Source organism: Papio anubis, chromosome 2 (genome assembly GCF_008728515.1).
Source record: "Papio anubis isolate 15944 chromosome 2, Panubis1.0, whole genome shotgun sequence".
Classification (NCBI taxonomy): domain Eukaryota; kingdom Metazoa; phylum Chordata; class Mammalia; order Primates; family Cercopithecidae; genus Papio; species Papio anubis.
In genome coordinates this window covers 98,443,477-98,468,651 of record NC_044977.1, presented here as the reverse complement: position 1 = coordinate 98,468,651, position 25,175 = coordinate 98,443,477, and the positions used below count along the sequence as shown (strand labels likewise).

At 45.9% G+C, this 25,175-nt stretch overlaps 1 protein-coding gene across 14 annotated transcripts in view; it reads left to right on the top strand.

Moving 5' to 3' along the window:
* The window catches only part of TRAK1 (trafficking kinesin protein 1), a 210,898-nt gene that overhangs the window by 175,072 nt on the left and 10,651 nt on the right, over positions 1–25,175 (top strand). For 5 of the 14 annotated variants that reach the window (XM_031663453.1, XM_031663448.1, XM_031663452.1 and 2 more), the window contains 8 exons: positions 850–928; positions 1,924–2,054; positions 2,676–2,750; positions 3,667–3,804; positions 8,918–8,994; positions 10,546–10,782; positions 12,149–12,465; positions 19,810–20,163. In XM_031663453.1, the coding sequence (XP_031519313.1) occupies positions 850–928; positions 1,924–2,054; positions 2,676–2,750; positions 3,667–3,804; positions 8,918–8,994; positions 10,546–10,782; positions 12,149–12,465; positions 19,810–20,163 (1,408 nt within the window). Of the gene's footprint in view, positions 1–849; positions 929–1,923; positions 2,055–2,675; positions 2,751–3,666; positions 3,805–8,917; positions 8,995–10,545; positions 10,783–12,148; positions 12,615–19,809; positions 22,654–25,175 lie in introns of those variants that run through there. The other 9 variants (XM_031663456.1, XM_031663457.1, XM_031663451.1 and 6 more) reach the window with 4 other exon arrangements.

Genomic DNA, 25,175 nt, shown 5'->3' with positions numbered 1-25,175 from the left:
CCCTCCCTTCCCCCCCCTCCCCACCCATAACAGGCATTCTCAATCACTGCTTCTTAAAGCGGAACCGACCGTTCCTCCTTCCTTCCTTCCTTCCTTCTTCCATGGGGGTCTTGCTCTGTCACCCACGCTGGAGTGCAGTGGCGTGATCTTGGCTCAAGCAGCCCTCCCACCTTGGCCTCCCAAAGTGCTGGGATTATAGGTATGAGCCACTGTGCCTGGTCTCAGGGCTTTTTCTTAGGGCCTTCAGATCTCTATCATCCCACCCTTTTCAGCCAGGGCAAGTTGTCCAGAGTCCTGGGATGGCTCTTGTGCCTCTGCATTTTAATGCTTTTGTGTTAGACCTTGTTCTTACTAAGCTTGAACACAACAAGTTTAACTCCAACTTGGGACCTCATGGTTCAGTGCCTGGCACATAGTAGGTGTTAGGCATTCCTGTGTGGTTATCCTTAGGATGCTTGCTGTGGGCAGGGTAGGGTCCTAGGTACTGTGCAGGTCACAAAGCATCCATATTTATGAGCCAGGACAGCCACAGATAACAGATACAATGATAGGGTGGTGGTGTTGACAGTGTTTTTAACAGACCAAGCTGTAGAGTGCCTGTGCCCATAGCTTTGTGTGGCGCCCTCTAGTGTTGTGCATTTTTCAGGTTTTCAGCTTTGAGAGTGCACATCCATTAAGCTGGGAATTCAGATGGACTTTCTGTATTTGAGGGTATGATGGGTAACAGGTGGGGGAATGCTGAGGGCAGCTTCCCAGACCCCGGTTAGCCCTTGCTGTATGCCTCAGCCCTTGCCTGCACCACCAGGCCAGGTGAGAATGTGGGGCCTCTGACCTGGGTCTTGCCCACAGGCCAGCCAGCTGAAGACAGAGACCATCACCTATGAGGAGAAGGAGCAGCAGCTGGTCAACGACTGCGTGAAGGAGCTGAGTATGTCCCCGCACCGCTGTCTTCTTACTTCCTTGCATCTGCTGTCATGACTAGACAGATTTGCGTCAGCCTTGCTAAAGTGCAGTCTCCTGCCAGCCTATGGCTCAGCAGCATTTTTCTTAAAACTAGAGGCCTCCCCAACCTCGCGTGGCACCCCCTCTCTATTATTTAGTGCTAAGTTGTCAGCTATGTATTATCTCAGTTTATCACTGAGGTGGAGATTTAAATTTAATTTTGACTTTATACTGAAATATTGGATTTTTTTTAATGCCTAAGTTAGGCCCAGCTACAGAAACCTGTGTTGAAAATGTGGAAGAACAGGTTACTACCAGTAATTTGATTTGTGAAAGTTGAAGCCAGGGTTCTCACCTTTGCAAATAAATATTTCTCTCCTCTTCTTCATTTTAAGTTTACAAGTTAAGACAAAAGGTCAAAACACTAAGTATTTTGCATTTTAGCAAAATACTAAGTAACGAAAGACACCTCATGTTCAAATCTAGTCAAATGAGTTATGGCTCTGAATATGGGTTGAAAACTCCAAGGGAATTGCGCTGTGCAGTCAGTAGTTCCTTTCTAGAACTGGGCGCAGCAGCGGGTTCCTGTTTAGTTACAGGGAGTGCTCATGTGTGGAATGTGAGGATCTGGCCAGATGCACTCATGTTTTGTTTGTCACTTTCTCTCTGACCCCCGGAGCCTCCCTGATTTGTTCTGGGGAGACAGCCTCGGTTGGTGGGCTTGGGGCCCTACACTGAGCTCAAGAATGCTATCTAATGGGGTGAGGTTCTTTTTCATAACTGATTGAGCCTTGAAGAAGCTGCTTTACTTCTCCATGTGGGAAAATGGTCACTATGAGTTCCTTCCTGCACCCTCCCCACTCCATGCTATCTTTTAATAAGGATGGTTTTTCTTGTGCAAACCACAAAGAAACCATTCTCTCTGGGCCTGCATGTGTGGTTGTCTGACTTCCTCTTGTGATTGTTGTTTCTTTGTCAAAGGGGATGCCAATGTCCAGATTGCTAGTATCTCAGAGGAATTGGCCAAGAAGACGGAAGATGCTGCCCGCCAGCAAGAGGAGATCACACACCTGCTATCGCAAATCGTTGATTTGCAGAAAAAGGCGAAAGCTGTAAGGCTTCTCTGTTTATCTGGCTGATATGGCAGTGGCCGTGCTGAGATGGGGAAGGGACATTTACTCCGGAAGACAGTGCCCTTTAGTTTCAAATCTTAGTAGTTTGTGTTACCCCTTTGCAGAAAAAGCTTCGTGGACTCAGTGGTATAAAACTGATTACCCTGAATTGGTGACGAGTCTTATTTGTGACCTGTTGTCTCCTAAAATTATATTGAATTCATTAAAAAGATGTTGTAAATACGGACTTTTGCAGTTTAACTTATGGATCATCTAGTCTGGTATTTGTTTTTACACAGTGCACCAGCTATGTGCTGCAGTAGAGCAGTATCCTCTTCAGATTTAAGAAGAGGCAGCAAAATGGACTTTGCTAGTAGTGTGGGGTAAAATGCTTCCAGAGAGCTTTGGAAGTGGGGAGTGGGGTGGTGGGCTATAGAGAATGAATGGGGATATAGGAAAGACTTTACCTTCAAAATTATATAAAAAACAGAACTTGAGTATCAAATGAGCATATCCTTGTAGAAAATGATGATGAGTTCATAATGGATTAGGTTAATAAGAGGGAAAAAATTGGACTTATCTAAGTATCTTAGAAAGTGATCTATCTTTGCCATGCTTTAGTGTGCAGTTGAAAATGAAGAACTCGTCCAGCATCTGGGGGCTGCTAAGGATGCCCAGCGGCAGCTCACGGCCGAGGTGAGCACCTCTAGCACCTCTCCCTCATTCCTTCAGTGCCTCTGAGTGCAGCGAAGGTGGATTCACCTTCCCGGACAGCTTTAGTCACGTCCGTTGCAACTACCATTTTTATTTTGAATTTCATTTCATTTTTATTCTTGGGATAGTAAACTCAGTTGCACCTTGATTCTGTGCCCACTGACACTGTTATTGGTTATGGGCACCTGTGGAGCAGGGCTCTACACCAGCTGAGCCTGGCACGCACAGGTGCCTGAAAATTGTTCAAGGAAATGAAACAATACAACACAGAGCACTCTGGGAGAGGAATCTCACAGGTGTGGCTTGAAACATGAGTGTGACGATTTTCTTTTTCTTTCTCTCTTTTCCTTTTTTTGAGATGGGGTCTCATTCTGTCACCCAGGCTGGAGTACAGTGGCATCAGTGTGGCTCACCGCAGCCTCAACTTCTCCAGGCTCAGATGATCCTCCTGAGTATCTGGGACTACAGATGTGGCTACCACGCCCACCTAAGTTTTGTGTTTTTTTTCTTGGAAAGATGAGGTTTTGCCATGTTGCCCAGGCTAATCTCAACTTCTGTGCCCAAGCGAACCGCCTGCCTTGCTGTCCCAAAGTGCTGAGATTACAGGTGTAAGCCATCATTCATAGCCTGATTTTTCTTTTGCGTGAAGTTGGTTTTGTTTCATTTGCCCATTGTTGCTATTTTAGAAGATTTCTGAGTCTGTAAGCTTGCCTCAAGTCAAAGAAGAAGCAAGCCTTTGAAAATTCTGTTATTTGGCCACAGACCCACAGGGCAGCTGGTTCCACATGTGCTGGGAACTCCGTTAGATTGCTGTGTCTTTCTGGCCCTCTGATGGGCAGATATGTGTACACCTGGGTACTCAGGAGATCCTGACCCTCTGTGTCTTTCCTGCCTGCAGCTGCGTGAGCTGGAGGACAAGTATGCAGAGTGCATGGAGATGCTACATGAGGCGCAGGAGGAGCTGAAGAACCTCCGGAACAAAACCATGCCCAATACCACGTCTCGGCGCTACCACTCGCTGGGCCTGTTTCCCATGGTGAGCTGTGCTTTCTTCCCAGCCAGAGGACACCAGGGATCCTGGTGATAGGAGGGAGCACAGTGTCTGACATTCTGGCCACTGGAGTTAGGTGTTTACAGTTCGGTTCTCATTTTACAGTTCAGAAATCAAGGACACTTGAGTCTGACTGGTGGTTTCTTAACTACATAGGACAAATTGGTTCTTTATTTTCTGTTCCTCTAAATCTGTTGTCTTTTCTACTCCTGCCATTAAAAGATAAATTTAGTAGGAACTTTCTTTGGTGGGAACCTCAGGTATTTGGAAGATCTGACTCATACAGGTTGAGGATCTCTAATCCAAAATGCTTCACAATCCAAAACTTCCTGAGCATTGACATGGTGCTCAAAGGAAATGGCCATTGGAGCATTTTGGATTTCAGATTTTCAGATTGGTGTGTTCAGCTGGCATGTATTCTGGAACTGTCCCGAAATCTGAAGCACTACTGGTCCCAGGTATTTTGGATAAGGGATATTCAACCTGTTCCTGATTTTTTTTTTTTTTCTGACCTTACTGGACTGTGCGGCTATTTTGGCCTCACAAAATTCTGGAAGTACATTTCAGAATTTTTAAAATGCCATTACAGTTCTGCTGATTCTTTGTACGCTTATTAATCATTCTCTTGGTGACTTTCAGTATCTGTGATCTGAAAAAAAGAATTCTCTCTGTACTTAGGCTGGTAATTTTCTTGCTCTCTCTCACTCACTCTCCTTTGTTTTCTCTCGAAAATGGAGCTAAGGTCTCACTCTGTTATCCAGCCTGGTCTTGAACTCCTGGCCTCAAGTAATCCTCTCACCTCAGTCTCCCGAAATGCTAGGGGTACAGGAGTGAGCCACCGTGCCCAGCCACATTATTCATATTATTTTACTGCAGTCAAATTTTTTAGCCCTGGCCTTATTTGCTTCATGTGCTTTGCGGGAACATGATTGAGAAGGGGATTTTCCAGGAGGTTAATCTCCTTGTGGAAGTTGGGCAACCCAGGGCTGAACCGCTTGGCTGATCATTGCGCTGTGAGGAAGCGTTATCGGGGATTGAGCTTCCTCATGTTATCTTCTGTCAGACTGAAGCCCCTGAAAGGTGGGGACCCTGTCTTCTTTGTAACGTTTCCCCCTTCCCCTTTTAATACTCTGTACCTAGCACGGCGCTTGGTATGTTGTAGAATTGTAGACATTTAATAGGCATTATGTTTAGATGGATAGATTGACAGATAGACAATGGCCTAAAGAGCAAACTCAAGAACTCCTGTATATTCTGGCTCTATTTCCATGGTTTGATGAAATGCTAAATGCTCTCTGAGGAGAGAAGAGCTTTTGAGAGAAACTCCCCCAAGTGAGATAGGAGTGGATGGCTGCATACATGCTTGTGAAATTCTGTCCCTTCTGAAATTGCCCTTTTCCTTGGAGCTCTTTCCCTTCAGCCCCCATTGCTGACCCCCAGCAGATACTGTCCCCATCCCCCACTCCTTATTGTCTGGCCCACTTTCCCTAAATCATGATTTCTTTTCTTCTTTGCTCTCATGCATCAAAGTCAAAGTCAGGCTAGAACAGCCAGCACTCCCTCTCCCCCGCAAGAAGCTTCACTGAAATCTGAGGGAAACAAAAAGACATATAACATAGTCAGCTTTCTAAGACACAGATGGGTGATCCAGTGATTCCAGGAATCTCAGTAAAAGCAGCAAAGAATATTCAGTCCCCCAGGTTCCTTGATCTCTAGTGCTAACCACACTTGGCTCGCACGCTGGCCTGTGTAGCTTTGCAGTCTCCTTGCCTGAGTTCCCTCCTTCCTGGCTTCTCATCTTGGTGCAGTAAGCTCCTGGTGCCCTCTTGTTTCCTGGGCACCCAGGATCCACTCCACTGCCTTCCCCATTCTCAAGGACAGACCTGTCTTTAGAAACTAAACTATTGCGTGAGAAAAGTCGAATCGAAATTTGCATTTCAGTTTCTTCTGGAGGGATTCTCAGCTTTCATATTTGCTGAGGTAAAGTTTTTGTTTGCCTTTTTCTGTAGCTCTTGGCACAGCCCAGTTTTTGAAGATGGCTAATTTTAAAGTGTATTATGCATTAAAGGTATTTAAAGCAGTCTAAAGATTGCACCATGCAGAACACCCAGATCTGCCTCTTTTGCTCCTAGCCATTCTAATCGCTGAATAAAACAGTGAGTAGCAGTTTTTGCATAACTATGTTCCCAGTTCTCTTGCCTTATGGCAGGAGTTCATCTGGGATCCACAGACCAAATTTGGGGGGCTTGTGAAATTAGTTCCTAATTGTACTCAGTATTTCCTTCCTTTATGAAGGTCACCACATCACAGTAATACTAACACTGCTTGTGACTTTGTCATCATTAGAAATCACAGGTATTTTATGGCACATGCCTTTTTTTTTTTTGAGATGGAGTCTTGCTCTGTCATCCAGGCTGGAATGCAGTGGCACAATCTCGGCTCACTACAACCTCCCTCTCCTGAGTTCAAGCGATTCTCCTGCCTCAGCCTCCCGAGTAGCTGGGACTACAGGCATGTGCCACCACGCCCGGCTAATTTTTTTTTTTTTTTTTTTTGTATTTTTAGTAGAGATGGGGTTTCACCATGTTGGCCAGGCTGGTCTTGAACTCCTGACCTCAGGTGATCCACCCATCTCGGTCTCCCAAATTGCTAGGATTACAGGCGTGAGCCACAGCGCCTGGCCCTATGGCACATTTCAGTTGTTACAGATGCCTCACAACACCACAGATGCTGATCTCCACTTCAAAATGACAGCAGCAACCAGTCCTGAACTCATTTGTCTCCTCTCTCTCTCAATCTCTCTCTCTCATGACAGCAGTAACTAGTCCTGAACTCATTTCTCTCTCCTCTCTCTCTCAATCTGTCTCTCTCATGACAGCAGTAACCAGTCCTGAACTCATTTCTCTCTGCTCTGTCTCTCTCATTCTCTCTTTCTTTCTCTCTCTCTCTCTCTCTCTCTCTCACACACACACACACACACACACGTTGTTACATTGATATGTATCTACCTTCTTTTGTAATCCTCATAATTTTATTTGCCTAAAAATATTACTCTGAGAAGGGGCCCACAGACTTGCCTGGATTGCCAGAGGATAGAGGGTCATGGCCAAAAACAAATCACAGAGCCTACATGTGACTTTATCTCAGTATGGCTTTGAAATTACAGTCATCCCTCAGTATCTGAGGGGGATTGGTTCCAGGACCCCCTGCAGATACCAAATCCTCCAGTGCCTAAGTCCCTGATATGAAAGAGCTTAGTGTTTGCTTATAACCTATGCATGCCCTTCCACATACAAAAAAATCATCTCTAGATTACTGGTAATACCTCATACAATGTAAACGCTATATAAGTAGTTGTTATACTGTACTGATTTTTAAATCTGTATTTTTTTTTGTTTTCTTCCCCAAATTTTCTATCCAAGATTAGTTGGATCTGAGGAAGTGGAGCCCACAGATACGGAGGGCCGACTGTAGTAATTTGACACTTCATTTTTCTTAAGGTGTATGAAGGTCCTTTCCTCTCTATTTGTAAATTATATGGTGAATAACAGTATTAAAAAATAAGCTGACTTAAAAGATGTCAGACTCATCTAGGGAAGCCCTTATTAGACATAACGTTTAATGGCAATCTGTGGGTAATAATTACAAAATAAAATGCATATTTGTGAATAAGGATTGAAAAAAGTCTGCTAGCCCTTTATTCATCCAGCTTCGTGCTGACTCCTGTGGAGTCCCCCACTTGGTTCCAGCCTCCAGACTGAAGCATCCCCATCGACCATGAAGCCGCTGAGGTGGATGCCCTGGAGTCCCCAGGTGCTATCTGCTGGGAAGCCACTGGCCACAGGTGGCTCTGCAAATTTAAATCAATTCAATTAAAATATAATTGCAAATTCAGGTCCTCAGTCACAAGCCACAATTCATGTGCTCATTAGTCAGCCCTGGCTGGTGGTTTCCACATGTACATATGTCCCAGCACAAATTCTGTTGTTTAACATGAATTTAGCTTTTCCCTTCAGGTTGTCCTCCATGGATGTCCTCCTCTGGTGCTGAACCGGTGCTTTTCTGCACACACCTGGTCCTGTGGGTATCTACCATGTGTAAGGGATTGTGTGTTAGGCTCCACCTTCTACAATGCTGAGTGATGAGCAGTACAAGACAGGGGACATCCATCTGGCAGCCTTTATTGTTGAGTCTCAGCTTGAGGCTTGCATTGGTGAAGTGAGAAGCCATCAGTGACTAGCCTTCCCCTGACCCACAAAGCTGGAGAGAGAGATATGTGAGCTGTTGAGAAAAGTGGCAAGGACTTAACTGTATTTGGTGTCTGCTTCAGAAAAAAAAACAAGATTCCTAGTGGAAACAGGAATCTTACATTTCCTGGGCAGGTTGTTTAAAGGTGGGTGGACCATGGATAGTTGGCAGCAAGAGGAACTTCCCTTGCAGGAGTCCAGGGAGGATGAGAGCAGAAACCTAGAGATGGCAGTGTGCGTGACTCACGTCTTGTATGTAGAGACCCTCTCGCTAGCACAGAACCAGAGTGCCCTTTGGAGGTGGGAAAGGCTTCCCTAAGAGCCAAAGTTGGAGGCCCTTGGTCTGTTCTCAGTGTCAAAATCTTAGACACAGAGGGCATGTGACAGAACCTGTAGACTAGGGGGACAATAGCTTTGTGTGGCCTGTGTGGGCTCTGGTGCCATATCTCACTGTAAGCTCAGAGGTATTTGGAAATCCACCTGTCTCCATCATTCTGAACACATCACCCCTCTGTCATAAGTTCTGCATCCCACCTTGTAGCCATGGTTGCAGCTCCATGGTTTGGCCAACGGAGCATAGGGTTTGCTTTTAGACACCTAATGGCATGTGAGTCAGCAGCTTTACACTCAGTGCCCAATGGCACTGCCATACTCAGAACCTACTTGGGCAACTGCTCAGCCAGGGTCTCTGATAACAGAGACTTTGTATTGTTCACTTTGTATTGTGGGAAGACTGTGAGCTTCTGATGCCTCGGTTTACTCTCCATGGCCCACCTGGGTGCATACCTCTTTTAGAGACAGAGCTTTTGAATTGGTGCTCACTTGACATTTGTCTTTCTGGCTTTTCCCAGGACTCCTTGGCAGCAGAGATTGAGGGAACAATGCGCAAGGAGCTGCAGTTGGAAGAGGCCGAGTCTCCAGACATCACGTATGGCCACAGTTTTTACAGTTCTGAGCTTCCCAGAGATCACCTTGTGACCTGTGGTGTTCAAAACCTGGCAATGTTGAGGCTCTGGGTACCAACAGTGATTGACTATTGTCCTTCCCAGTCCAGATTAAGGGAAATAATAAATAATAGAACACAACTGACAGCATCCCTTAGCTCCTCTTATTAGCTTTTGTTAGTGTTAATTTTTATTTATTTGCTTTTTAGCGATGGGGTGTCTCACTTTATCGGCCACGCCAGAGTGCAGTGATGTGATCATAGCTCACTGCAGCCTCGAACTCCTGGGCTCAAGTAATCCTGTTGCCTCAGCCTCTTGAGTAGCTGGGACTACAGGTGCATGCCACCATTTCCAGCTAATTTAAAAAAATCTTTTGTAGACATGGGGCTTTGCCATGTTGCTTAGGCTGATCTCAAACTCCTGGCTTCAAGTGATCCTCCTGCCTTGGCCTCCCCGGAGCGTTGGGATTACAGGCGTGAGCCACTGGCCTGTGAGCCACTGTGCTCCTCTTCTTCTTAGGTTTTATAGACAAATTGTGAACTTCCAGAAAGTCCTAGAAAAGGAGATATATGTTTCCCATCTGTCTTAACACAAGCTTCGTCTTGATATAGCTACACATTTTTATCTTTCATTTCAGTGGAAAACGTTTAAAAAATTTAAAATCAACGTAGTATGAGATTCAGAGGGCTCTTCAAAGATCTTGTGTAAGGTTTCCATCTCCTTCTGAATACACCTAAGGATATGAGCTTCTCCATCTTTCTTCCTAACTCAACTCTTGTACTTAGCCTGTCCCAAGGTGTTTGTAAGGAACCTGTGAACCAGGTTTCATTGTGTTTTCTCTGTACCCAGACTCCATAGACAGAACTAAAATGAGATCCTGGGAGTGACAAGTGTCCAAGAGAGGTTCGGTATATGTGTGACACCCTTTGCAGCCCAGAAGGAAGTGGCCATTGTAAAAACATGCCTACCCTTTTTAAAAGGGAACAAATGAGCATCAAAGTGTGGTTCTGCTCCTGAAATAACACTTTCCGAAACATAGACAAATCTAGTATTTATCATCTAATTACAGAAGTGTAAGACTAACTTTAAGTCTTGCTTTTTTAATATGAATATTCATTCTACAAGTGTTCGTTGATCTCTGCTATGTGCTAAGCAGTGAACACTGCTCTGCTGTAGCATGTATTCTAGTGAATATTATGAAAAAAGAAAACTAGGAGACAAAAGTCAACTTAAGTATTTTTATTTGTAGGTTAAGCTTTAGGGATGTAAAACACAGTTTCACTCTTGCTAGCATCTTTAGCACAACCATGGTTCGAGTTCCGGATTTAGTGGGTATTGAAGCTCTCAAATTTCACATTGTGAAGGAGGCAGCCAATACCCTAAGAAACAGGTGGCAGGCACAGGATAGTGGGCTGCCTGGGGACTCGTCACAGGCCAGGTGCCCTTTTGGCTCCTCAGTTGGTCATTTTTGGAAGGTTAAACTCCAGGGTCGTGCCCGCATTTGCTCACTCACGGATGCCGTGCATTCTCCCTAGTCACCAGAAGCGTGTCTTTGAGACAGTAAGAAACATCAACCAGGTCGTCAAGCAGAGATCTCTGACCCCTTCTCCTATGAACATTCCTGGCTCCAACCAGTCCTCGGCCATGAACTCCCTCCTGTCCAGCTGTGTCAGCACGCCCCGGTCCAGCTTCTACGGCAGCGACATAGGTAACGTCGTCCTCGACAACAAGACCAACAGCATCATTCTGGAAACAGAGGCAGCCGACCTGGGGTGAGCAAGCTGGGAGTTTTCACTTCTCTGTTTTGGGGTGAGGAGTGGTAGTATGGATTGCCTGCAGGCTTAGTAATTGTTAAGAGGGGGGTAGATGAGAGTCGCCTGAAAAATACAGACCTGGCCAGGTGTGGTGGCTCATGCTTGTAATCCTAGCACTTTGGGAGGCTGAGGCAGGAGGATTGCCTGAGCTCAGGAGTTTGAGACCAGCCTGGGCAACACTGCAAAACCCCATTTCTAGTAAACGTACAAAAAATTAGCTGGGCGGGGTGGCGCTCGCCTGTAATCTCAGCTACTCAGGAGACTGAGGCAGGAGAATCACTTGAACCCAGGAGGTGGAGGTTGCAGCAAGCTGATAATCGCACCACTGCACTCCAGCCTGGGTGACAGAGTGAGACTCTGTCTCAAAAAAAGAGAAAAAAAAAAAGCAGACCTTAACAGTTCTCCAAATCTGTTTTACCTACCCACCAAGCCTACGCCTATCCTTGATATGATATTTTAATCAGCTTAAAGATGTATAACAAGATGATACCAGAAAGTCTGCTTTCCTGTGAAATGCTTGCGGGGGAGGATTAATGAATATTTTTTTGTTGTTGTTAGTCTTCCTGGTAAGGCTACAGAATAGACATTTGTTTTGTGACCCTTTTGTAGTTTGATGTTGGAAAGGCTGAGGACTCAGGCTCTCTGTCTTGTGACCAGAATGTGGTCAGAGGGTAGGGTGCAGGGGGGGCCAAGGTGCCCAGGACTGGGTTTTCCTCAGGAGTGGTCAGTTCCTCCTTGTCCTGAAGCCCTGCAGAACCTACACACACACACACACACACACACACACACACACACACACACACACACGCGCGCGCGCGCACAATTGTCCACTTTGTGCATCCTTTCTCTGACTTAATAAAATTGATTCTTCTGGACCAGTTGGATCAGACAGACAGGAAGCTCCTTGATCAGAGCAGGTTTTGTTCAGAGTTGGGGTCTGGGCTCCTTTCCTTCAAGAGGAGAGAGAAGCATCCCTTAAACCAGTTGCCCTTCTGGTAGCCAGGAACGGTAACGTACAGGTTTCTTCCTAAAGATTCTTGAGGGAGATGTTTAGAGGGACTGAATTTACCTAGTCTGTGTGCAAAATATTCATCCCACCTTAGTCCTCACCCCACCTCAACCCCACTAAAAAAGACCCCTGGCGGGAGTAGTTCTGGACACGCCTTTGTTTCCCCCTTTTGCCTAAATGTCAACTGCTTGCCTTGGTTCCCATGGAGAATCCTGCAGCCCCAGGGAACGTCCTCCCCTGTGCATTGAGCAGTCGGGCCTCTGTGCCGTTGGAGACTGGCTAGTGTTCCACTCTCACACCCCTTTCTTCTTCCAGAAATGATGAGCGGAGTAAGAAGCTGGGGACCCCGGGCACCCCAGGCTCCCACGACCTGGAGACAGCGCTGAGGCGGCTGTCCCTGCGCCGGGAGAACTACCTCTCCGAGAGGAGGTTCTTTGAGGAGGAGCAAGAGAGGAAGCTCCAGGAGCTGGCGGAGAAGGGCGAGCTGCGCAGCGGCTCCCTCACACCCACTGAGAGCATCATGTCCCTGGGCACGCACTCCCGCTTCTCCGAGTTCACCGGCTTCTCCGGCATGTCCTTCAGCAGCCGCTCCTACCTGCCCGAGAAGCTCCAGATCGTGAAGCCGCTGGAAGGTGATCGCGCGGGGCCTCGGCCTCTCTCTGTCCTCCTGGGGGACTCCCTGTGGTCCCTGATCCACCTGCGGAAGGCGGGGCACCTCTGTCACGCCTACTCCTTTTTCTTCCGAGACAGCCATCCGCGCTGCTGGTTTGAGTTCCTCTGACGGTGGCGCTCAGCCTAGGCCTCCATCCCTCTCCTCTGGCTGGCAGGTGTGACAGTGCACACATAGACCACCAAACTCGCCAAGGAAAGACAAGCATGTGCACTGTGGTCTTCTAGTTATTTCCTTTGCCTTTAGAACCTTAGAAATAAAAACCTTTTGTGGCAGTAGAGGCATTGCTAACAGATTCAAAAATTGATTAGGTTTTGCCTGCGGGTGTGAGGAATGCAGAGAATTAACGCTTTAGCTTCTCCGAAGTTTTGGTGTCAGGGAGAGGTTCCAAGCAAACTCTATTAAATGGGGATTTTTTTTTTCCCCCATAACCACCCGAATGTGATTTGGGGGCTTATGTGTTTTGATTTGAACTTCATATAACAAGGTTGTGGCTTTTGGCAGATGCATTATGTTGTGAGCTCGGCTCCTAGAGTCTACAGTTTGGAGCCCAGGAAGGGCGGTGGCTGTGGAGACAGTGAGTTTTGTGCCTCCTTAAGCCACCCTTTTCCCCGGGCAGTTCATATTTTAGTATCAGGGGCACCGCAGATGATTAAACTCATGGAAAAACTTCTTCCTCCCTCCCTCCCTCTCTGGCCCTTTCCCTCCCTCCTCTTTTTTTTTTTTTTTTTTAAGGCACTTAAAAATGTTTTCCCTCGCGGGGCGCGGTGGCTCAAGCCTGTAATCCCAGCACTTTGGGAGGCCGAGACGGGAGGATCACGAGGTCAGGAGATCGAGACCATCCTGGCTAACACGGTGAAACCCTGTCTCTACTAAAAAATACAAAAAACTAGCCGGGCGAGGTGGCGGGCGCCTGTAGTCCCAGCTACTCGGGAGGCTGAGGCAGGAGAATGGTGTGAACCCGGGAGGCGGAGCTTGCAGTGAGCTGAGATCCGGCCACTGCACTCCAGCCTGGGTGACAGAGCGAGACTCCGTCTCAAAAAAAAAAAAAAAAAAAAAAAAAAAAAAATGTTTTCCCTCTACATACCACCACCCTGCCAAGAGCCACCAAGTGTTTATATTTTTCATTTTTTACTCCTTTAGTTTTGAAAGCCATATAAGTTTGAGAAGCTATTTTAAAACTATGTTACACTTACGATGCAAAGCCAAATCAGAACTTCTGTAAAGCAGAACCTAACTTTTAAAAATTATTGTCCCTTCTAAGGAGCCTTCTAAGACGTTTTTTCCTGATCACCCCAATGACATTTTAATACCACAGATATATTGTTTATGTACTATATGTATATCCATATACAGTATACATAAACAATACATAAACAATATATCTATGGTATTAAAATAAAAATAATCCAATTATGTTCACCTCAAAAGAACCTGTTTTTGCCCCTCGGGAGCAATATTGCCCTTGTGAGAATGCATGCTATAAGGTAAGGATGTGCTTGTTAAAGACCCAAGACATGACTGGGTTCCATAGTCTCCAAAGGAAGAGGGCAGGCTAGTTTGTTTTTATTATTATTTTAAAATTGTATAATTGGGGTCCTTCTTAGAGTTCTGAAAAGGTATGGCTTACTCTTTTTTGATTATTTATTTAGTTGTAAGCTTGGTGATTGTTTTCTGATCTACATTGTGTCTGTTCTTTCAATAAAATCTTTCATTTCTGCAATTTTACTTTCTGCCTTACTTTTCTTTTTTCTCCTTTGTCACTCAAAAATCATTGGAATTTATCATCTCTGTCTTGTCTGCTTTCTATATTTGACTCTGTGTTTCATTAGATCATTTAAGAATATGTTTTTGAATTTATTTTCAAAGCAAACGTTTTAGCCAGTTCATCTTTCTTTCTTTTAATTTTGTGACTTGGCAGTATTTTTGTGATCAGTTAATAGGATAATAGGAAATCCTGTTAGATTAGCAAGGTGAATTTCATCTGTAGTGCTCTGCTACCCAGGAGGCTAAATCAATACCATTAAAAAGTTATTTGTCTTATCACAGTGGCCTGTAACACAACCTCATGATATAGATCCTTTAGGCTCCATTTTGTAGTTCTCTGACTTCTTAGCTGTTTATTTATGTATTTAGTTTTTGAGACAGGGTCTTGCTTTGTCACGCAGGCTGCAGTACAGTGGTGTGATCACAGCTCACTACAAGCTTGAATTCCTGGGCTCAAGCAATCCTCCCGCCTCAGCTTCCCAAGTAGCTAGGACTACAGGAGTGCACCACCACACCTGGCTAATTTATTTATTTGTAGAGACAGGGTCTTACTATGTTGCCCAGGCTGGTCTTGAACCTCTGCCCTCAAGTTACCCTTCCACCTCAGCCTCCCAAAGTGCTAAGATTACAGGTGTGATTCACCACACCTGGCTCAGACTTCTTAGCTGTTACAACCAATATTTTCTTTTTTCCCCTCTACAGTTATTTTTTTATGTTACCATGTTTAATATGATAAGATGGGATGCTGACACAGAAGTCAGCCTGGGCCAGGTTCAGTACAGCTCTGACTGTGACATTAGATAAATCACCCCACTTTTTGAGCCCTGTTTCCTATTTAATTGTGGTTATGACATAGGCTGATAGCTATCAAACCAGATTCCAGTGAGGAGTAAATGAGAAGCATTTTATATTGTACCTGGCATCTAATAGGTGCTTATTAAAATGTTGGCTTCCCAAGCTTGCTCCAGTCCAGGTCTGTTACTAGGGCTAAGTTACTAGTGTTGAGATCTGGACCAGCACTAGGGTCATGTTCTTAAATTATCTTTTTCTGTTGGCCCACTGAGAAGCTAGTAAGACTCCCATGATCGCCATCGGCCCGGGTAAATGGACCTGGGGGGAGGTCCCGAGAGACTGTTGGCTGAGATCACAGCAGATAGCCAATCAGTGTCTTCCATCTGGCTCCCTTACCTGTTAATTAATCTTGCCATCTGCTTATTGTGAAAGCCAAAATAGCTAAGTGTTTAAGAGTGCTAGCAATCTCTTGTCTCTTCATCTTACCTTACCAGTTTTAAGCAGGTGAACAACAAACAAAACATTCAAACTAGAAAGATATCTGCCTTAAAAAGACCAAGGCAGGCAGTATTTTTTTCCTGTAATTTGCACTTCCTTTCTGCTTAATCATAACCAAGGTAGCATTTCCAAATAAATAATATGTAAATAAGGGAAAGGATACATTTCGAAGCTGTGCATTATCCAGCAGGTTTCGTTCTAGTGTCTAAACCCTGATGCTCCTCTGACATCAGCGGATTTTGGAGTTTCCTCTCCTTTGATGACTTGAAAATGTTTTAGCTGGAACACTGGGGTATGGAAGGAAAGCAGAGGGGGAAAGACACCATGACCGTAGTTAAGTTTTCACCACTGTCCATGCCCTTTTCCCAGAGAACTTTATCTTGGGGCCAACCAGGAACATGAAGCTTCCTCTCTTTCCTTGCCCTGTTTGCCCAACTCCTGCCTGGTTTTAATGTGGGTGAGAGGAGTGAGCAGGTCTTGAGTTGGTAATGGGAGGTAGCTCATATTACAGTGGCAAGTAAAGAAGCCAGGCTGGGGAATGAGCTGGAGAAATGGAAAGAAAGAGGCAACTTGGGCTCTGAATAAGATGCAATTCATATTTATTTTTAAATTCGTATACCTTCTTGTGTCAAAGGAAGGACTCCAGGCAGCCAGGAGATTGGTAGAATTCCCACATGGTGGTTTAGGCAGCAGCAGGGAGGTGAGGCATGAGGTGTTCTGCCCAGTTGACGGGCTTGGCAAACCCCACTGGGACCTTGGAACCAGCCAGGAGTGGAGATAGTCCATGAGGCCCACAGCATGACATAACTGAAATAGCACAGTCAGGTTTGAGAAGGCACCTGCATGGGAATCTAGAAAGCCATTCAGGTGTGTTATTGACTAGGTTTCGGAGACTCTCATGTGTGAGGCCTCTCACTGCTGAGGGTTAGGAGAATGGACACTGGAGCCAGCCTTGGTTTCAGTCCCAGATCAGTCAAGCCACTTGCCAGCTATGCAGCCTCTAGCAAGTTACTTTCCCTTCCTGTACTCAAGTTTCCTCATCTGCAGAATGCAGACAGCAGGGATAACGTGAAGATTAAGTGAATTATAAATGTAGACCTCAGAAAAGGGCCTGGCGCTTAGTAAAAGGCCAGTAAAAGTTGGCTGTTCTTACATGAGTAAAGGATGCGCAAGGCATGGGATAAAAATCTGAGCATGATGCATCTTTCCCCATAATGTTTTAGTTGTAATTTCACTAAATTTCCTTGGCTGTGGAGTGTCAGAGAATGCAAGTAACCCCGTGCATTTCTGTGACCTCCTTAACTCCAAACAGCAGACCCTTTGTAGCCTCATTTCTCTGTCTTCAGCTCATCCTTGGGAGCAGGTGAGGAGAGGGAGTGATGGGGCAGCCGGTTGAACAGTTGGAAGTGACAGGCCTGTGAGACTCTTGTCAGGGCCCAGACCTCCAGCCTCCCTGGGTTCTTTCCCAGTGAATTGTAAACATTTCAGACCCCCTTCAGAAGGATGACGAGGTTTGGCATTTCCTTACCAGAGTTCTTCACTTCCCAGAGTCTACTGGGAAGTATATCCTCCTTTTTCCTTCCAAAAGTAGAGGTGATGTGGCCATATTGTACCTGGGGTTTTCTCATCCTTCTCAGACTCCGGCGTACAGTCCCGAGCTGAACATGACAGTACAGTGGCTTCTTTAAGACTTCTCGTGGTGCTGTTTTGTTATCGGGAATGTGCCTGCACGGCCAGTGAGCATTTATACCAGGGCCCATTAGGTAGTGTGAATGCGAGTCCCCAGGGACAGCAGAGAACTCCTATCAGCAGGATTGTCTTCTGGCAGGCCCTGCACAGCCATCTGGAAATTCTGCTGCTGACCATTTGTGCAGCTGGGACACCGATGTCCTTCTTGTTCTCAGACCTGTGGGTTTTGATGGGTGGGCAGCGTGAAAACTTGGTCTTTCGTTCCGAACCCCGGCTATGCCACCACTAATTAAGTGGCTTTGGAAAGTTATCTAACTTCAGGCAGCCACCATTCCCCTGTCTGTAAAGTGTTTAATCATACTTAGTTCCTAGGATGGTTTTGAGGAGTGAGTCGGTATAATACATGTAAAACAAACTGCCACACAGGCCTGCCTCAATATAGGGAAGCTTAATTTTAAAAAAATCACAGCGATGCTGTGGCGTCTGGGACTCGGGAGCCCATGAACTGGTCTCCGCAGGTCTGTGAAGCCCCGGCCTTGTTTGCACGGTGTTGCTAGCATGCGCCCTTCCTTTAGGAAGTGGGTCCACAGCTTCCTTCAGATTCTCAAAACATCCGAGAGTTAAGAACCACAGCTCTAGAGCAAGGTTTCTCAACCCCAGCCCTGTTGACATTTGGGGCCAGTTCGTTCTTTGATGTGGGGGCTGTCCTGTACATTGTGTTATGTTTTGCAGCATCTCTGACTTTTACCCCCTAGATGCCATTAGCACTAGATGCTGTTCCTCCACAGCTGTGACAACCAAATGTGTCTCCAGACATTACCAAATGTCCCTGGGTGGGGGAGTATGAGGCGCAAAATCGCCCCTAGTTGAGAACACCGCTCTAGATGCATCTTAGTACCTAGTGAGGGAACAGATATGTGATACCCTCTTTCATTATATGTCATTCTTTCCTATTTCTTTTTTTCTTGAATTTAGAGTATTTTCTATTTATATTTAATAGATCCAGATTAAGTATGTTGCTCTTGTACCTGTGAACTCTTAAAACTGGGATAAACCTTCATGTGGGTGTCTAGGAACTCATTAAACATGTATTGGCAGTGTGCACCTTTTTTTTCCTTTCAAGCGGATTTGAAATTGCTCATTTATAAATCCCTTTCAAGCCTCCCTGGCTAAGATTGACCCATGAGAAGTTATTTCCAAGGGGTGTTCGGAAATGGCAGACTCTCTGCACACACCACGGGGCCTCTCCCTCACCCCACCACCTCCCACCTTGGCCTGCCTGCCTTCCCTTGTCTTTTGTCTTGACTTCCTGAGCTGCTGGCTCCTGGCATCCTTGACTCCCTTTCCTTTGCTCCCCAGGGCAGCCTGGTATCCTGGAGGGCTTCTTGCCTACCTAGGAAATATACCCTTGGTAAACCAGTGGTGACTGCCCGAGCATCCATTTGTGCAGGAAGGCTCCTGCCTTCCAGTGCCTAAGAACCTCTTCAGAAGTCTCTCCTTTGAGCATGGAATATTTATTTGTGTGACCATGCACATTTGAGTGCCTTCTGCATCTGTAGAATGGGGCTAGCCGTGCGAGCCTCACGGCCCATGCACTAGCATGGTGTCATGTGAGGCATTAATAAGTGTTCCAAGGTAAAAAAGGTTGCTCTGTCAAGTAAGTTGGGCAAAAACACTGTAACACACTGAAGGTTCTGGGATGCCCCTCAGTAAAAACACTTCCGTTTCCTGAGCATGCTTGGCCTAGGAACACTTCTCTTTGTAGAGCACCTGTGACACCTTGAGGTCTTCAGGGACACACTCCGGTGTTATTACAGACCTTGCATGATGTCATCTGAGTCCTTGGGTTTGGTGTCATCAAGAAGATGGGCTCCCCGGCTTTAGACCTCCATGTGGACTTACTGTGTTCTTAAATCACACCTCTTTAACCCGATTCCTTCTCCCTAACCCGGCAGCCTCTCAGAGTTGCTGGCAAAATACCGAAAACCTAAGTAAAGGAGGTGATGGTCACATCTACCACATATCTCTGTGTGCTGCTTTTATTTCTTTTTGCTTTCCTCTTGCTGAGGGTCCTGGGCTTGGCATGGTCTTATTCTGCCTGAGCTTATGTCTTCCCTGGTCCCAGGAGTGTGTGTTTGGCATAGAATCAGTACCTGTGGCCCCCGTTTTGTGCTTATCTTGCCATTTTCCCCCTTCCATTTTGTAAAATGAGAAGGTGTTGAGTTCTGGGGCGGACATCGGTTGATTAAAATAAAGACCTCGCCACCAAACCTCTTTTGCACATACTATGGTGTGGATTTTACTTAAAAAAAAAAAACAATAAATTGTTGATTTCTTAACTTGGTACCCCTTCTGATCATGGTAGGGTTTGGCTACTGTTTCATGGCAGGAAGGGCTAAGGCAGCTCCACTGAAGTTCCCACTGCAGTCCACCTGGAGGCCCAGACCCTGCTGGGGTTCACGCTGAGCACTTTGAGGGTGGTAAACAGCCATTGTCTTGGACTTCCATCCTAACCCTCTCTTCTCCTTGTCCCCTTCTTCCATTCCCTTTCTCCTGCAAGGTTCTGCCACCCTTCACCACTGGCAGCAGTTGGCCCAGCCTCACCTTGGGGGCATCCTGGACCCCCGGCCTGGTGTGGTCACCAAGGGCTTCCGGACACTGGATGTTGACCTGGACGAAGTGTACTGCCTTAACGACTTTGAAGAAGATGACACAGGTGACCACATTTCTCTCCCGCGCCTAGCTACCTCCACGCCAGTTCAGCACCCAGAGACCTCAGGTGAGAGGTCCCGAGCCCGTGTGACTGTCTCAGGCAGCAGAAGTTACCCGAGCCGGCCTCAGGCTTCCCCAGAGGAGATGCAGGAGCCAGCGGCCACGGAGGAGGAGGAGGAGGAGGAGGAGGAGGAGGGGTCTGGTGAGGGCACCACGATAAGTCCTGTAAACTTGGCACCTTTCCCGGAGGCAGAGTTTTGGGCCATTCTCACCTCTGTTCCGGGCACCATCCGTAGTGGCTCTCTGTCTGTAGCTTCCGCTCGTCTGTGTGGGTGATGGTTAAAGCATTCTCATTGCACAGTACTGTTTTTAAAGACAGAGTCTGATGACTCCTATTTGTAACAATGGGTGTGGCTCCCCTGCCCATCTTGGAGGTGCATGGCCCAGCAGGGATCGTAAAGGGGGAGCAGGAAAGGCTGCTAAAAAAAAAAAAAAAAAAGGTGGGCTTTGGGGCCCCTGAAAAACATCAGTGCCCTTCTTCCTGGTCTGGGTGTCTCCCTGAGTCTAAGGGGAAGATTCTCAAGTCCCCTGGTGATTTCCAAGTGGAGCTGAGCAGTTTAAGGGAAATTGAGTGCTGGGTCATTCAGAAGGCAAATGAGATCATCTGTTACCTGTATGCTGTATTAAAATAGAAAGAACCAGGAAGAGTTCAGGATTTCAGACACTTCATCAGCCTTTTCACTTTCCCAGCTTCAATGGAGGTGTATATGTCGTTTTCTTTTCAGCTTACACATGTGTTCAAATTGGATTTTTATAAAGTGTTTTAGCAATACTCCTTAACCAAATAAACCTTTGGAGAATGTCACTGAGCTTTTCCAGAGAGAAGACCCTAGATGAAGCTGGAAAAGAGCTCTAGCTGACTCCACCCACTGCACCCAAGCATTAAAGGTGTGGCCATGAGTTTACAGAATTACCCACATCCCAGCTGCCACTGGGATGAAAAGCTTTGTGCTCAGAGCCCTGGGAATCATGGGATCACATGGTTACTGTTTATCCCAACAGCATGCTCTGCCTAGACTGGACCTCCCAGCCCCTTGTGTTGGGAAGACAAAGCTTTTGTGGAGTCAGGGGAGAGACTGAGAAAAAAATGAATTAACCCTGTGTTGTCATCCTCATGACATTCCCGAGGATTCACTAGGTTTGAAGCAAGGACATTCATCTTTGTGATTCGTAATTTTCATTTTTGAAGGCCACAACACTCCCCTTGAAATACAGGGCAGGAAAGAGCTGAGGTTCTTCCATTGCCCTGGCGAATTTCAAACAGCTGTGGTCAAGGGATTTTATTTGGGATCAACTTTTCCTTTTTTCCTTGATGTTAATTTTAGAGAAGTCATCAAGTCATGTGATTTGTTTAGTACCCAGGTTTGTTTATGGTTTGGTTTTTTTTTAAAGCAGTTAAATTACTAGATTAAGCTTGTGAGGGAATGAAAATGTTTTTTTATTTCATATCTACACACTTGAAAAAGGGAAACCAGCTGCGGTACTGTCCCAGTTTTGTCATCAGCACCCGTGGCCATCAGGAAGGCAGGTGGTGGTGCAGGAACATGATGCCTGGCTGGTTTTTGTGACTGCAGGGGTAGGCCCCATGCCGATTGCCGATTGGGATACTCCCCTACAACCTTACAGGTAGAATAGAAGGTGAGTTCTGGGAGTGCAAAGAAGCACCTTTAGGTGTACCTTCTAGAAGTTGTACAGAAGGACTAAAGCTTATCAAGTCAACAAAGAACTTATCTTGGAGGACAGAGAGAGAGAAGGGACCAATAATGAGGACTGGGGACATCCTGACCACTCTCCTTAACATAAACACTGACATTTTTCTTGCTTGTTCCCTCTGTACTCAAACCTGTAGCAAATTCATCCTAGAAACACTATTTGAGGAGGGGCATGAACATTTATAGCTGAAACTGTAGAAAGGGTCAGGTTGGAGGTGTGTAATAAAAAATAATTACCTGGGTTGCCAAAGGTAATTTAGGAAGGGTCGATCATTTAGATGAGAATTCTTTGGGGCTTATTTTCTGGGTGAGGTTCATCTTTAAAAACTGGCTTCAGAGGGGAGAGGGGTGAACAATGAATTGGCTCTGTTTTCTCTATTGGGAATTACAGGACCATTTTGATTCTCAGAATTTAAAAAGCATATCATCATCCTGGAGGTCCCAGTTAGCTCTCTGCCTGCCATCATGGAGACACAGGCAGACAGATAAGCTTTATGGGGAAGGCTTGGGGCATCCTTTGTCTTGGGATGTGTATCCATGGTGTCTCGTCCCTGCCTTTTAATCCGTCCTGTATGCTTGGGCTTTTCTGTTGCCAAACAGCACTATCCCAGGAGCTGCTGTCTGCCTGGGGAAACTCAGTAGGGAGGCACTTTGGAGACAGGAGGTGATGAACCTTTTTATGTGCAGCTGGTGTGATAGAAGGAAACTGGGAATATTTGTACGCTAGGCAGTTTTGTCCAGAGCCTGCTGTCCCATGGAGAAAAACTTTTAAGCACTGAAAAAATTTGATTAATGTATTTAAATGTATTATTTGAAGCATCATTCACTTGTTGATTTTTATAATCCCATGTCTTAAAAAGGATGATTCCATGTTATTGTATTGTAAATAATTTAGATGATTAAAATGGATTGTTTAAAAAGCTTTAGATTATAGTTTTACTTTATTTCAGTGATATGTTTTATGTTTTAATTTATATAGAAAGTATACCTTATCAGAACTAGTCATCATCTTGTTCTTTCAGTACTCTGTATTTTAGGTATTTGTGTGGGGAAGAGCCTGCGTGTGGCAAAGGACTAAGAGTTAAAGTCACACAGTTAAATTGGTAGTTGGCTAGTGGATGAGCAGTTCAGTTGAATTATCTTGAATGCCTTGATCCTTAAAGGTGAGAAAGAAGTGGGATTAAAGCCACATGGATAGAGAAAATTGACGGTCAGTTTATTTTAATGCTTTTATGCATTAAGACTAATTCATATTGAGGGGAGGTATCCTCAAAAACTTACACGAATCATGGCATCTTGACATCTTACCTGGCAGTGACCCGGCAGTAGAACCTTGTCCTAATTGGAGCTGAGATTTTTTTTTTTTTTTTTTTTTTTGAGACAGAGTCTCACTCTGTTGCCTAGGCTGGAGTGCAGTGGCATAGTCTCAGCTCACTGCAACCTCCGCCTCCCAGGTTCAAGTGATTTTCCTGCCTCAGCCTCCCAAGTAGCTGGGACTATAGGCACACATCACCACGCCCAGCTAATTTTTGTATTTTTGTAGAGATGGGCTTTCACCCTGTTAACCAGGCTGGTCTCAGACTCCTGGCTTCAAGTGATCTGCCCGCCTTGGCCTCCCAAAGTGCTGGGATTACTGGTGTGAGCCACCACCCCTGACCTGGAGCTGAGATCTTAAAGTCAGAGTGGAAGACAAAAAGCACAGTTGGCTAAAATTGCCCTTGAAAAATTCCCTAAATCTTCAGCAACTGGGCCACCAAGGCAAAAGCCAAGAATCAGCTGCTTTTGTGGCCTCCTTGTTTGATACATAGGCCCAAGGTCAGGAGCAGTGACTGGGTGAAAGGGCCGAGAAGGGCTGGTGGTAGGAAGGAGCCAGGCGGAGCCAGGCGGAGTCAGGCCAGCAGGGTGTTCCCGCAGCTTTGCCCAGGCGAAGCAGCTAGAGCAAAGCTGAGCCAGCTCGTATCCTGTCCCCACTTCAGTCCACCACAGACCACAGAAGTGGGGTTCAGACAGGCTTGTGAGAAGTTGGTTTGGGGGCTTGATGGGTCTGGAAAGAAAAGTCTAGTATGCTCGATTCACAGACCCTTGGGTACAGGGAAGTTCCTTCCCATTGTCTACACTGAGAGAGTTGATGTGAGTTCCCACACTGTTGGGAACACTTTTCGATTCAGCCTGGTTCTGTGGCAGTTGTGAGGGAGTTTGGTTGTTATGGACAGAGTGGATGGTTGGCTCAAACCCACCTGTATTAGGAGATGCTAAGGAAAGCCCTGTGCTCTTCCATCAGAATATATAGTAAGCCAGAGTAAAACAGGCCAACTGCCACCTGCAAGTGGAAAAATGAAGAATGAAAGAATTGATTCCTTCAAAACAAACAGCATAGAGTCAGCTCTGCTTAAAATGTCCAGAACAAAGCCCACTTGTTGAGCATTTTCTCTCTGGTGTCCTCACCTCTGAACACTACAGAGGGCCCCCTGGTGCTCCTGGAGGCATGTGGGTTGCTGAGGAGTAGGTGTCTGAACCTGACACCCTTCTAATGTGGAGGGCTCTTGAGGGAGCACCCAGTGTTGAGGGGAGGAGCTGTGCAACCGCACTGCCTAGTGAAGCACAGGTGAAGTGCTCTCTTGTGCTGGCCTTGAACGCACCAGCGGGGAAAGGTCTTGATGCAGCTCAGCCAGGCTACCTCCCTTCACCTGTTGGTGTCTGCCACAGAAGGAAGGACAAGAGGACAAAAGGGCGTGGGGTCCAGCTTTGTTGGTGTCTGAAGACTACAAAAGGATTTCTGCATTTGCCCTTTTGACATTTTAACAGCATTCTAAAAATCCCCCTTTCTCTAGAAGATACCCCAGGGGCACTTGAGAGAATTTGTGACCCTCTGCACAATGCTGTGAAATTGTTTATCTCTTAAATCACATCCTTTTTAGGTGAAACAGGGTAGGCAACTTGGCGTAGTGGGAAGAAGAGTCGACTTTTAATTTTGCAGAAACCAAAAATAAGTTGTGCAGAAACCAGAAAAAGATCTTGTGATGTGTGGTTCGAAATCTCTGTGATAGAAACCTCCCAGCTTCCTGCTGGCCAGATGTCTGATCACCGAGGAGCTCAGGGATCTCTACGGAGCTGCAGGAGCAGTCGAGGGCTCTGTTGAAGAAATGCTTAAGCAGAGAAAAAAAATACCAAGCCTCTGTGAAGCCCAGAACTAAGGCCTTTAAAAGTGTGATCTTGTACCACATGTTACAGTTTAAAATCACTTTTGTATTTTTTAAAACAAGCTGCACTGCTGCATCTGAAACTGCTCTTAATTCCCCCACTCCCCACCTCCAGAGAAAACACTTGTTAAAGCCACACGAATCCCTAGAATAGTACTTACATTAATGATGACTTGTAGGGCAAACTATGCAACTTTTCCCACGTGAACTCATCATAGAACTTTTTTCCCCCTGAAAATATC